A 13,297-nucleotide genomic window follows, 5' to 3' on the forward strand; every position below is an offset into this window, starting at 1 on the left:
ATACCTTGTCTACAGTCCTGGGGGCTCCGTCAGGGGACCAGAGACGCCAGAAGGCTGTCTCATGTTTTCCTGGGTCCCAGACTGGCTCTGCAGCCGTGGGCCAGACACTAGAGCCCTTGCTCCCAGCTCACTCCTCTGTGTGGCCTGTGTTTGGTGTCCTGGGGCTGCCTTAACAAAGTGCCACGAACCAGGGGCTCAGAACAACAGGAGTCTGTTGTCTCCCAGCCCTGAAGATACAGAAATCAAGACGTAGGCAGGACAGCGCTCCCTCCGGAGGCCACAGGAGAGGGTTCTTCATGCCCCTCTTGCAGCTTCTGGTGACCCCAGGCCTGTCTTGGCTTGTGGCCACATCACCCCAATCTCTGCTTCCACGTGGCATCATGTGGTCTTCTCCTCTGTGTCTCTCGATGATTCTCTCCTACCTTTCAGGACATTTGTCCTTGGATTCAGGGTTCACCCTGATCATGGAGGATGATCGTATCTCCAGATCCTTCCCTTAATCGCATCTCCAAAGACCCTTTTTCCAAATAAGGTGACATTCACAGGGTCCAAGTGGACATTGCTTCTGGGGGCCACTGTTCGCGACCCAGTACGCCAGCAAGGGCTGGCCCTCCGCTAACTGGTACAGCCTGTTCTTCCTGCCACAGCCTCCCGTCAAGCTCAGGGCCAGAGGCCTCGGTGGCAGGATCTTAGAGACCAACTTCTGAAAGTCGTATGTGTGGTCTCAGATTCAGGAGAGGAAGTCCCACCTCGGCCCATGACCGTGGCCTGCCCACGCTCCAAGGAGGAGGTGCACTTCCTGTCCGGGGAGTGGCCATGGCCAGCTGGAGAAGAGCAGGCCCAGACCTGGTTCTGCTTTTGGGGAGGTGACACTTCTCAGTGCCATTTCCTATGGAGGCTAAGGGTCAGGGACAGTCCAAGGCTTCTTCCAGTTCCCCAATCTGCAAGGCCTTGTCTTCCTGTGGGTTCAGTGGCTCCGTGTCGGGGGATCGCTGGCCCCCTACAAACCCGCCAATAGGGGCCTGGGGGGCCTGAGAAATGATCAGGAAAGGGAAGAGGCTGTCATCGTCAAATGACAACTCAGTGCCAGTGAGGGGTCACTGTCCTCCCCTTACGCTGACACAGCACAAGGAATTGGCCACAGGGGTAGATTCAAACAGGAGTCTGATTCTAGAACCAGATGCAGCCTCCCTCCCCAGGAGAACAAACCGCCGATAACTAAAATAGTTACTAGCTGGGGCAAGAAATAGGAAAAACATGGGCTTGAAAGAAGAGAGGACACAGGCTGAGCCCGTGGAGCCCCACCCGTGCATGTTTTGTGTGCATGTGTCCCAGGCAAGGCTGCAGACAGAAGACTGTTGTCCTGAAGAGAGAGGCAGGTGGCCTCCAGAAAGCCCTGGATCAGAGGCCCGGTGCTGCCCCCACCCCCCCACCCTGCCACCCCTCGGCCACCAGCTGCCTCTCCTGTAAAACACAGTGGGCTCCGGGGCTCCTAGGTGGCTCAGTCGGTTGAGCATCGGACTTCAGCTCCAGTCATGATCTCACAGTTCGTGAGTTCGAGCCCCGTGTCAGGCTCTGTGCCGACAGCTCGGACCCTGGAGCCTGCTTCCGATTCTGTGTCTCCCTCTCTCTCTCCGCCCTTCCCCTGCTCATGCTCTATCTCTGTTTGTCTTTTAAAAAAAAATAAATAGGGGCGCCTGGGTGGCGCAGTTGGTTAAGCGTCCGACTTCAGCCAGGTCACGATCTCGCGGTCCGTGAGTTCGAGCCCCGCGTCAGGCTCTGGGCTGATGGCTCGGAGCCTGGAGCCTGTTTCCGATTCTGTGTCTCCCTCTCTCTCTGCCCCTCCCCCGTTCATGCTCTGTCTCTCTCTGTCCCAAAAATAAATAAACGTTGAAAAAAAAAAAATTAATTAAAAATAAATAAATAAAGGGGCGCCTGGGTGGCTCAGTCGGTTAAGCGGCCGACTTCGGCTCAGGTCATGATCTCTCGGTCCATGAGTTCGAGCCCCGCGTCGGGCTCTGTGCTGACAGCTCAGAGCCTGGAGCCTGTTTCAGATTCTGTGTCTCTCTCTGTCTGACTCTCCCCTGTTCATGCTGTCTCTCCCTGTCTCAAAAATAAATAAAACGTTTAAAAAAAATTTTTTTTTAATAAATAAATAAAACATTAAAAAAAAAAGAAAATTAAAAACACAAGAGGCTCAAACAAGGGTTGCCTGCAGAGCCCTCCAGCTCCCACCCGTGGTGATGGTGGAACCCGTGAAAGACCAGCTCCTCTGGCCCCAGAGAGTGTGCAGGGAGCAGGGCCAATGCAGGCTTGGGTCCCCGCCAGGCCACTTCCCTCCTGTGGAGTCCCAGGCAACATGTGGCCTCTTCAGTTTTTAGTACCTCATGTATCAGTGGAAGCCACAGTGCCCGCCCCCCGGGCGGAAGGATTCAGGGCACCTAATCCTTGCAAACCAGTGCTTAGAAAGTAGTAGATGCTGGGGTTTGTGGGTGGCTCGGTCAGTTGAGCGTCCGACTTCGGCTCAGGTCATGATCTCACGGTTCATGAGTTCGAGCCCCCCATCAGGCTTTTTGCTGACAGCTCAGAGCCTGCTTGGAATTCTCTCTCTCCTCCCTCTCTCTGCCTCTCCCCCCCCCCCCCCACGCCTGCGCTTTCTCTGTCTCCTCAAAATAAGTAAATAAACTAACAGAAAAGAAGGATGCTGAAGGAAAATTCGCCATTACTGCTGTCAGCATTCAGAGTATGGCAGCAGAGGTCCCTGGCCCCTGCCCTAGGGCCACACAGCAAACATTCAAACGTCCCTGGGCTGATGAACAGGCCGACGCAATGTGGTGGATCCAGCCGTAAGAAGGAATGGAGTTCTGGTACATGCCCCCATGTGGCTGAATCCGAGGATCATTGGGCGAGGTGACAAGGCAGACACAGTATATATACCGAATGCTCGTATTTCTTTCAAATTCTAGAAAATGCAAACTAATCTAGAGCAGAGCCGATCGGTGGCTGTTTCGGGGTGGGGTGGGAGGCAGGAAGGGATGACCAAGGCCCAGGAAGCTTGGTCATGGTGGCGGGCACACAGGTGTCACCACCAGTCACCAGTTCACACGCTTTTTGCTTGTCATACATCAGGGACCGCTGGTAAAGCTCTCGAAAGAAAATGTGTAGATTATGGAAGGATCCAGTCAAAAATCACCCGGTTGAAGCATGCGCGGTCTGTATCGGTAATAAAGCTGTAGAAAAAGTAGAAAACGAGCCTGTTATCATCTTATAGTTAGATTTTTTTGGGGGGTGGGAGGGGCGGAGAGAGAATCTCTCTTTTTTTAATGTTTAAGAGAGAGCACACGCATGTGTGCACACACAAGGAAGAGAGGGGCGGAGAGAGAGAGAATCCCAAGCAGGCTCCGTGCTCAGTGCAGAGCCCAATGACGGGCTCAACCCCACCACCCTGGGATCACGACCTGACAAGAGTCAGACACCTGAGCCATCCGGGCGCCCGTAGGCTGATCGTATTTCTAGAGGTGCTTTAGGCGCCCGTGGTTTACCTTGGGTCAAAGGAAGTTAGTCCACAGCTGACATCCTGATGGTGTAACAGACGACACCCGTCCCTTCCAGAAAAGCGTATCAAAAGGTAACATTTTCTCCCTTCATTTTTTTTTTTTTTTCCCCTTTTAATGACAGGGCTGTGGTGGAAAAATACCTGCTGGAAAAGTCTCGCCTGGTCTCTCAAGAGAAGGACGAGAGGTAAGAGGGAATTTCCTCAGTGACCCGCCGTATCCGCCTTCTTCCTGCACGAAGGAGAGAAGCAGGTGGCTTGGCCCCACGGGAGGCAGCGGCCCGTCTCCCCGGAGTGAGCTGCTCTGTGGCCGTGAGCTTTGCACTCCTACCTCCTGAAAGCCACCTTTCGCCCTTATTTTTGTGCCTCCCCCGGGCTTTTCCCCGGAGTAAGCGCCCCCCCCCCACCAGCCCCAGAAACGTAGTCACTGGCAAAGCTCACAGCTTCATTTTCTTCTCAAGACGTAACGGGAATCGACGTATTGTCTCAAATTTGTACGTATTCAAGGCGCCCTCCTTCCCATAAACGGTATTAGTAGCGGCTTGAAGCATAACTGCTGCTTGGCCCCCCAAAACGCATTTTTTCCTCCCCGTTCGGACCCACAGGAACTATCACGTGTTTTATTACTTGTTACTTGGGGTCAGCGAGGAAGAGCGTCAAGAATTTCAGCTCAAGCAGCCTGAAGATTATTTCTACCTCAACCAGGTAAACAGCCCCGAGCCCCGGCCACAAACGCTGCCTCTGTTCCCCACGGGCTGTTTACGCGCCACCGGGCGGTCAGAGGCTGTCTGCCCGGGCCCTCGCTGGGCCTCCGAACAGACTCCGAGGCGGCCCAGAGGGAGGCAGCATAAAGGGGCCCATTCATCCCCCGTGTCCCGAGCCCTGCCCCCTCGGTTCCAGCCAAAATCCTCTTGCACGCCACCCTCACCGGCCCAGAAATACCCAGCGTGCCCCTGACTGTCTTCCAGCATAACTTGAAGATCGAAGATGGAGAAGACCTGAAGCATGACTTTGAAAGACTCAAGCAGGCCATGGAGATGGTGGGCTTCCTCCCTGCCACCAAGAAGCAGTAAGTGGGCGGGCCGGCCGGCCCACCTTCTCCTGCGTGGACACCCCCCCCCCCCCCCGCACCTTACCGGGCACTTCCTGAGAGCTGACTGATGGCCCAGCAGGAACTAAGGCACTAAGGAGGGCTGCCTGGTGATGATGGGCACAGGAGGAGGGGCTCGCTCGTCATTAGTCGTTGGGAGACACAAGACCACGGGGCTTTCTCCCAACAACGCACATGTGCTTAACACTTAAACGTGGCTAAGGTCCCAAATGTTCCCTGCCGTGTATTTTTGCCACAATTAAAAATTTTTTTTTTTGATTGTTTTTGGAAGCCACACGGGGGCCTTCTCCACACCTGCCCGATGGCCAGTACACCCAGCGGGAGCGCTTGCCCGCTTCTGGAAGGGCACACGTCAGGCCAGCCACTTTGGAAAAGTGTTTGCAGGCTCTACCAGAGCTGTGTGTGCACAACTAAATGCACACGTGTGCTCAAAGACACGCACACGACAGCCTCGTTATTAACAGCCAAAAAGATTGAATTCCGCGCCCCCCCCGCCACACACACACACACACACACACACACACACACACACAAATATGCCCACCAGCAGGAGATTAAATCAATAAACAGTTATATATGGTGCAGAGGTTGGCAAACTTTCCGTAAAGGGTCAGATAGTAAAATTTTCCATTTTGAGGGCCAGACGGTCCCTGTTACACGTTCTTCTCTGTGTTGTGTTTAGTTTCTTAACCATACTCTTAAAAACTTAACCATTCTCAGCTCAGAGGCCGGACGATAACGGACCGTAGATTGCGGACCTCTGGACTCCACACACAGCACTGGTCTTCTCCCGGGGCGCCGTATCTGGAGACATTTTTGGTTATCACACTGTGTAGGGGTGGGGGAGGAGGGACAATGCTATACCAGCATCTCGTAGGCAGAGGCACCCCGCGGTGCAGGGGACAGCCTCCGCAGCAAAGAATGATTTGGTCGCACACATCAGCAGTGCCAAGGCCGAGATGCCAAGAATGCCCAAGCCAGGTCTATACGCGGTAACATGCGTAGCCCGCCCCCCTACCCCACGCACCACAGTGTTCCAGTGACAGGCCGGATACAAGTACATATCCGTTCACGGACGGAACTTCCGTTCCGTTCATGTCATGTCCGTGACATCCAGTTCACGGACAGCGTTCGCTACGAGGACAGCAGTTCCTCTGCAGGGCCTGGGGTGGGTTCCAGTGCCTGGAATGTTCTGTCTCTTGCTCTGAGTGCTAGTTACAGGGCTGCGTATATTTTGCGACGGTTCATCAAGCTCTGCGCTTGAGAGTTGTTTGCTTTCTTTGCCTGTTCTTTATGCATGGTGACGTAGTTTTTGGAATTTTTTTTTTCATGCATGTTAGGCCTCCATACAAAAAGTTTGTAACCAACCCCCCCCCCCACTGGGGGGAGAGGGGGGAGGTGTGCCATCTGCCTCCGAAGTCACGTACATTCCACAAAGGGTCCCTGACCATGAGATTGGACGTTTTTTGGTTTTTTTTTTAAACTTCGTATGTTCTGACCGGACCTGGCTGGTTTTACGAATTCAGCCCAATTGGCTGGAAGCTTCTGTCGTCTTACGACTCTGGAAACGTCCCCAACCCAGGCTCCTTTGCTCCCCCAGGATTTTTTCCGTCCTCTCTGCCATCCTGTACCTGGGCAATGTCACGTACAAGAAGAGAGCCACGGGCCGAGACGAAGGTCTGGAGGTCGGGCCCCCCGAGGTGCTGGACACGCTGTCACAGCTCCTGAAGGTACTGCTTGCTGGGCTCGGCCGCGGTGGCTGCGCTTCTGTGAGCCAGGGCTTGTCCGCCTGCTTCCTCCCCGCCATCTGTACAAAGCCTCTTCCTCGTTTCTGTTTGTCTCTCTCTCTCTCTCTTTAAGTGAAGTATAATTGCCCTCCAACATCGCGTCAGTTTCAGGTTGCAACATAATGATCCGCTATTTGTATGTATTGCAAAATGATTACCACAATAAGTCTCGTTAACATCTGTCACCACACATCATTCCAGTTTGGGGGGTTTTTTTGGTGTGTGTTTTTGGTTTTTTTTAGATTCCACATACGAGTGAGATCACACGGTGCTCGTTTTGCTCTGTGTGATTTATTTCACTCAGCGTAATGCCCTCAAGGGCATCCCTTCTTTATTTTTAAAGGACTGCCTCCTGGGCATGGCTGCCTCCCACATCAGCCCCTCTTGTGAAAGGCCCTTTAAAGCCATACTTTGATCAGCAAGGTCATTTTCTCATTGGACCTGCCAGTCCCTTATCCACCGGCACTCAACCCCCCGCCTCTAGCTTGTGGAGGGGGCTTGGTGGTCAGGAGGGAACAGGCCAGGAGCCCACGCCTTCAGCAACATCTATAAATGCAGGTTGGCGGGCTGCACACGGGCCCGCAGTGACACCTGGGCCCGTGTGACCATACTCCCAGGGCCATCGAGCCTGTGGGAGTAACGGTTCTGAACCCAGCGAGCATAGCACACAGCACAGGGTGGGTGGAGGCACGCTTTCGGTACAGCTGCTGGGGGTCCTTCTCTACCTTCCTCGGTGACAGGAGGACCTGCCCAACAAGCCCTCTATCCCCCGTCCCTTTCTCTCCCTCCTGGACTTCGAAACAGGTGAAGCGAGAAATCCTGGTGGAGGTTCTGACCAAAAGAAAAACCGTGACGGCCAATGACAAACTCATCCTTCCCTACAGTCTCAGCGAGGTGAGCGCCACCCTGGGCTGTCACGGGGCACCAGGCCCCAAACCATGACTTAGGGTGGGGGCTTTGGAAACAGCCAGCCTGGATAGTCTTTTTCTGATGTTTAAAGTGACAGAGGAGGAGGCGCCTGGGTGGCTCCGTTGGTTGAGCATCTGCCTGTCGACTTCAGCTCAAGTTATGGTCCTGGGGTCTTGGGATCGAGCCCCGCATCAGCCTTCGCGCTGACGACGGAGCCTGCTTAAGATTCTCTCTCTCTCTCTCTCTCTCTCTCTCTCTCCTCTGCCCCTCCCCCCTGCTTGCACACATGCTCTCCTTCTTTCTCTCTCTCTAAAATTTTTTCGAATGTTTTTATTTATTTTTGAAATTTTTTTTTTCAACGTTTATTTATTTTTGGGACAGAGAGAGACAGAGCATGAACGGGGGAGGGGCAGAGAGAGAGGGAGACACAGAATGGGAAACAGGCTCCAGGCTCTGAGCCATCGGCCCAGAGCCCGACGCGGGGCTCGAACTCACGGACCGCGAGATCGTGACCTGGCTGAAGTCGGACGCTTAACCGACTGCGCCACCCAGGCGCCCCAAGTTTTTATTTATTTTTGAAAGAGAGTGAGAGAGAGCATGACCACAGGGGGGACAGAGAGAGAGGGAGACACACCATCTGAAGGACGTGTTTGTCTTGGTGTTCCCATGCTGGTTTTCACTAGCAGAGGACGGCCACCTGCAGCCCGCAGGCCAAATCCAGCCCACTGCCCGCTTTTGTAAATAAAGTTTCAGGGGCACACAGCCACACCCATTTGTTTTGGTGCTGCTTTCCTACTGCACGGGCAGAGCTGGGCCATCACAACACAGACCGTCTGGCCCTCCTGTCGGAAACTACTGACCTTGTAGCCAGCATTTAAGATAGTTGACCCCCCCCCCCCCCAGGCTAGAGCATGACTTCTACAACCATTACGTGGGTCCCTAAATCTTGATAAGGCACCTCTCTCTCTGGCCTTTGCCCCAGCCAAGATATCTTCCCAGCAATGTGGTTTTCTTGCATTTTTACACGTCAAGAGCGATGGGACCTGCCGCTTGGATGGCCGCAGGAAAGTACCTAGCCACTGGGGGGATTTTTAGTTGGTGGTGGAGGCCGCGTGGGCATCTTAAACAGGCACCGTGGACATTCTGAGCCCCCAAGGGCAAAGGTACCCTGCGATGTTATGTGAAAGTTGCTACAGGACACCCGAGACCCCAGAGGCGCCTCCAGCCCTTAGGGGCTCAACGCCAAGGGCAAGGTGCCAGGCGTGGGCCTCGTGGCCCCATTTCCACAACCACCCAGGAAAGCCATGTGTTGTAGATCTTAATTGCAGCCAGGTACATCTGTCGCAACTTAGATCTGAGTACATACAGAGAAGGAATTTCTTATTTCTCATATGCAAATTAGACCTCAATAAACCTTTTTTTTTTTTTTTAATGTTTTACTTATTTTTAAGACAGAGAGAGACAGAGCATGAGCAGGGATGGGGCAGAGAGAGAGGGAGACACAGAATCCGAAGCAGGCTCCAGGCTCCGAGCTGTCAGCACAGAGCCCGACGCGGGGCTCGAACTCACAAACTGTGAGATCATGACCTGGGCCGAAGTCCGACGCTCAACCGACAGAGCCACCCAGACACCCCTTTTGTTTTTTTTAATTTCAAAGGCATTACTGCTTTTATGCACACGATGGCATCCCCATGATGCTCCCAGAACCGCAGGGGACCTGGCTTTAAGCCCAGTTCGGCCTCTTGGCTGGTTGTCCCCACGGGCAGGCCGGGCGCCCTCCCTGAGCCTGTGTCACATCCTTAGTCCCCAGGCTGCTGGAGAGACAGCCTTTGCTAAACCTTAGGCTGCCGGCTTCATAGTTCACACCTCGCCTCGGGGAGTCCACGCTGACTGAGGTGTGTAAAGTGAGAGGAGGCGTGTCTGATGAGTTGGGCGTTTATTGTCACATCCTGGATTTTCCAGCGAGTGCAGACTTCGGCGTGGTGCGGCCCGGGGCCCACCTCATCAAGGTATGACACTCTGCTTCGTGCCCACAGGCCATCACTGCCCGCGACTCCATGGCCAAGTCCCTGTACAGCGCCCTGTTCGACTGGATCGTGCTGCGGATCAACCACGCCCTCCTCAACAAGAAAGACATGGAAGAATGTGTCTCGGTGAGAGCCCCCACCCCTGCCTGCTCCACCAGGCAGGGCCGGGGAAGGCCGCGTGCTCAGTGTCGCACATCCTCGGCAGATGGCCTGTGATGTCGGGAACCGAGGCGGCTCTGGGTGGTATCGGGTGAGAGGCGGGTTTCTCCGAGGGGCAGGCCCAAGGAACCCGATGGGGTGCAGTCCAGAGGGCCCAGTGCACCACGAACACACGGGGCCCCTTGTGCGCATGTTACAGATTCCAGGGCAGCGACAGCAGAGTGTCCGGCTGAGCACAGAACCCTCGCAGCCAAACAGGGCGCTTCACGGGAGGATGCACCAGCAATAACCATTTTCTCTATCTTCCCAGTGCTTGTCCATTGGGGTCCTCGACATATTCGGATTTGAAGACTTCGAGAGGAACAGCTTTGAACAGTTCTGCATCAACTATGCCAACGAGCAGCTTCAGTATTATTTCAACCAGCACATTTTCAAACTGGAACAGGTAAGGAAAGGCCGTCTTGTTGCCTGTGCAGCCCAAGGCGGGGACAGAAGGAGCCAGAGCCGGGATTTCCCTCGGGGCCCAGTTTGTGGATGAACCAGCCCTGGGATTTTTCTCTGCAAAAGAGAAAGTGTGGGAAAATCCTGCCCAGCCTTGGATGAGGCAGACCTTGGGGATATTTTTGTCCATTGGGCAATTTTGCACCATCCCTCGGCTCAGATGCGAAAATCCATTCAATGGGAGAACAGTGCAGTGGCCCTGGAAGGATCTGCTTTGGTCAAGAATATTGTCAGTCTGGCTTACCTGTCTCTTCCCTACCAAACACTCAGCCGTCTTTACCCACATATTATCCTTTACACTGATGATTCTGGCAGGGGGGTAAAAAATGATGGGTTTACATAAATATCTAGCAGATTTTACTATTACACTTTCTTTCTGGCTGTTGAGCACTCAAAATGCAGCTGGTCCAAATTGAGGCGTGTGGCAAGAGTGAAACACTGCCAATTGCAAACACGTAGTGCGGAAGAAAAAGATTATAAACACAAAACGCCTCATCAATATCTTTTACATTGCTTACACGTTGACAGGACCGTAGTTTGGATATATTGGGTCTAAATGAAGTGTATTATTAAAGTTAACTTCACCAGTTTGTTTTTACGTTTTTTTTTTAATGTTTATTTATTTTTGAGAGAGAGAGAGAGAGAGAGCAAGGGAGGGGCAGAGAGCGGGAGACACAGAATCTGAAGCAGGCCCTCCAGGCTCTGAACTGTCAGCCCAGAGCCCAACACGGGGCTCAAACCCACAAACTGTGAGATCATGACCTGAGCTGAAGTCGGACACTTAACCGACTGAGCCACCCAGGTGCCCCTTACGTTTTTAACTGTGATAAGAAAATTTGAAGTTAACGTAGGTCACTCGCATTATTGGACATGGCAGTTCCACAGCAGAGGCCAGCAAATGGTAACTCACAGGTCGAATTCGGCCCCACGGCCAATTGTGGTAAATAAACCTTTATTGGCACATGGCCACACCCACTTGGCTACCTATCACGTGTGGCCTCTTTGACATTGTAACAGCAGAATCGTGACCGACCCCGTCTAGCTCATAAAGCTTAACACGTTACCACGGCCCCTTACAGAGAAAGTTCACTGACCCCCTGGGACGTTTTAAGTGCAATCTTAAGCATCTTATGTGATGGATGTTTAAACACGTGCATTCTTGTTTCCTGTTACTAGTGCTTTCGCAATAACTAATAGATCTCCATTGCTATCTTAACGTGTATTGTGTTATTTACACGTGTATGTGTAAATAGGTACATGCATACGTAAATATGTGTATATACAACGTGTACTATGTAAACACGCACGTAGCCATGAGATAGTGACATTCTCAGCTAACCGCCGAACCCCGCAGGAGGAATACCAGAGCGAAGGGATCTCATGGCACAACATTGACTATACGGATAACGTCGGCTGCATCCATCTGATCAGCAAGAAACCCACTGGGCTCTTCTATCTGCTGGACGAAGAGAGCAAGTAAGTGTCCACGGCCCGGTGCCTGCACAGAGCTGGTTCCCAAGCCCCTGGAGCCTCACCCTGAATCCACACCGTCCCCGAGAACTTCTGAGTTCGTCCGACTCACTCAACCACAAATCCTGACCTATCCATGCACGTAGCAATCATCACAGAAATGTTAACACGTGCAGTGACTGAACTCTGAAACACACCTGCACCTGGGAGTTCTTAAGAAAGGGACCTGGGGCCCGAGTCTAGAACTGGGCTCCGGGGTGATGCATCGTAGCAAAGGGCAGTGCATGGAATCCGGGGCCCAGATGCCGGATTTACCGATAAGCCTGGCGCCCCCTCGTCCACGGGACACAGTGAATGCTGGAAACTTTGTTTGTAAAGTGCCTCCGCTTGGTCACCTAGCTGGAGTCCCCAAAATTCACTCACTGAATTCGCTTCCTGCAGCTCCTGTAATGACCACAAAGCACAGGCAGCTTGAAACAGCAGAAACATACTCTCTCCCAGTCCCGGAGGCCAGAAGTGCAAAATCAGCATCAGTGGGCCGAAATCAAGGTGGCGGCAGGGCTGTGCTCCTTCCAGACCTAGGGGAGGATCCTTCCTCACCTCTCCCAGCTTCCGGGGGCCCCAGGCATTCCTTGGCTCGTGGCCGCATCACCCCGATCTCTGCCTCTGCGGTCACGACACCCTCTCTTCTGTCTTTGTCTCGTCTCCTCTTCTTAGAAAGATTCCAGGGGCTCGGTGGAGCATCTGACTCTTGGTTTTGGGTTGTGAGTTTGAGCCCCGACTCTCTTACTCTGCACTCGACAGCACAGGACCGGCTTGGGATTCTCTCTCCCTCTCTTTTCGCTCCTCCCCCACTTTTACTCTTTCTCTCCCAAAATAAATAAATAAACTATTTTTTTAATGTTTATTTTTGAGAGAGAGACAGATTGTAAGCAGATGAGGGGCAGAGAGAGAGAGGGACAGAGACACAGAACCCGAAGCAGGCTCCAGGCTCCAAGCTGTCAGCACAGAGCCTGACACGGGGCTTGAACTCACGAACAGCCAGATGGTGACCCGAGCCACCGGCTTAACCGACTGAGCCACCCAGATGCCCCATAAATAAACTTTTAAATAAATAGATATTCCAATCCACCACCCTAAAGACCTCATCTGAATTACTAATTATATTCATAAAGACCCTGTTTCTGAATAAAGTCACTTTCCCAGGCTCCAAGGGTCAGGATGTGGACACATCTTTCTGTCACCAACTTCTTATCAACCACTTGTCTGCTTCTGAAGCCCCTGTGGGGCTGGGTTGAATCAGGCTCACCTCCTCCCTCAGATCAAGTCCCCATCTGGGACAGGGGGCAGACACCTCCGTTCATAACTGGGGTCCAGGGAGAGAATGTTTAGATGAAAGAAGAGGCAGGGTGCTAAGAAGGGCTAAATCGTCACTCCCGGGAAACCCAGAGCTGGATCTGGATGTGAGGCAGGGCTGGGCTGAGCAGGGTCCAATCTGTCTTTGTTTAATTATTTTTTTTTTTCAACATTTATTTATTTTTGGGACAGAGAGAGACAGAGCATGAATGGAGGAGGGGCAGAGAGAGAGGGAGACACAGAATCGGAAACAGGCTCCAGGCTCTGAGCCATCAGCCCAGAGCCTGACGCGGGGCTCGAACTCACGGACCGCGAGATCGTGACCTGGCTGAAGTCGGACGCTTAACCGACTGCGCCACCCAGGCGCCCCCAATCTGTCTTTGTTTAAAATCTTGCTGTTTTTATTCACCGTCAGGTTTTTGTT

General features: G+C 53.0%; 1 protein-coding gene across 8 annotated transcripts in view; it reads left to right on the top strand.

The window, feature by feature from the left end:
• MYO9B (myosin IXB) overlaps nt 1-13,297 on the top strand; it is a 91,749-nt gene that overhangs the window by 50,193 nt on the left and 28,259 nt on the right. For all 8 annotated transcript variants that reach the window (XM_043586921.1, XM_043586917.1, XM_043586920.1 and 5 more), the window contains exons 4-11: nt 3,679-3,741; nt 4,159-4,258; nt 4,522-4,622; nt 6,265-6,394; nt 7,256-7,345; nt 9,397-9,513; nt 9,857-9,991; nt 11,402-11,523. In XM_043586921.1, coding sequence (XP_043442856.1) covers nt 3,679-3,741; nt 4,159-4,258; nt 4,522-4,622; nt 6,265-6,394; nt 7,256-7,345; nt 9,397-9,513; nt 9,857-9,991; nt 11,402-11,523 — 858 coding nt within the window. The remainder of the gene's footprint in view (nt 1-3,678; nt 3,742-4,158; nt 4,259-4,521; nt 4,623-6,264; nt 6,395-7,255; nt 7,346-9,396; nt 9,514-9,856; nt 9,992-11,401; nt 11,524-13,297) is intronic.

This window comes from Prionailurus bengalensis, chromosome A2 (genome assembly GCF_016509475.1).
Source record: "Prionailurus bengalensis isolate Pbe53 chromosome A2, Fcat_Pben_1.1_paternal_pri, whole genome shotgun sequence".
NCBI classification, from domain to species: domain Eukaryota; kingdom Metazoa; phylum Chordata; class Mammalia; order Carnivora; family Felidae; genus Prionailurus; species Prionailurus bengalensis.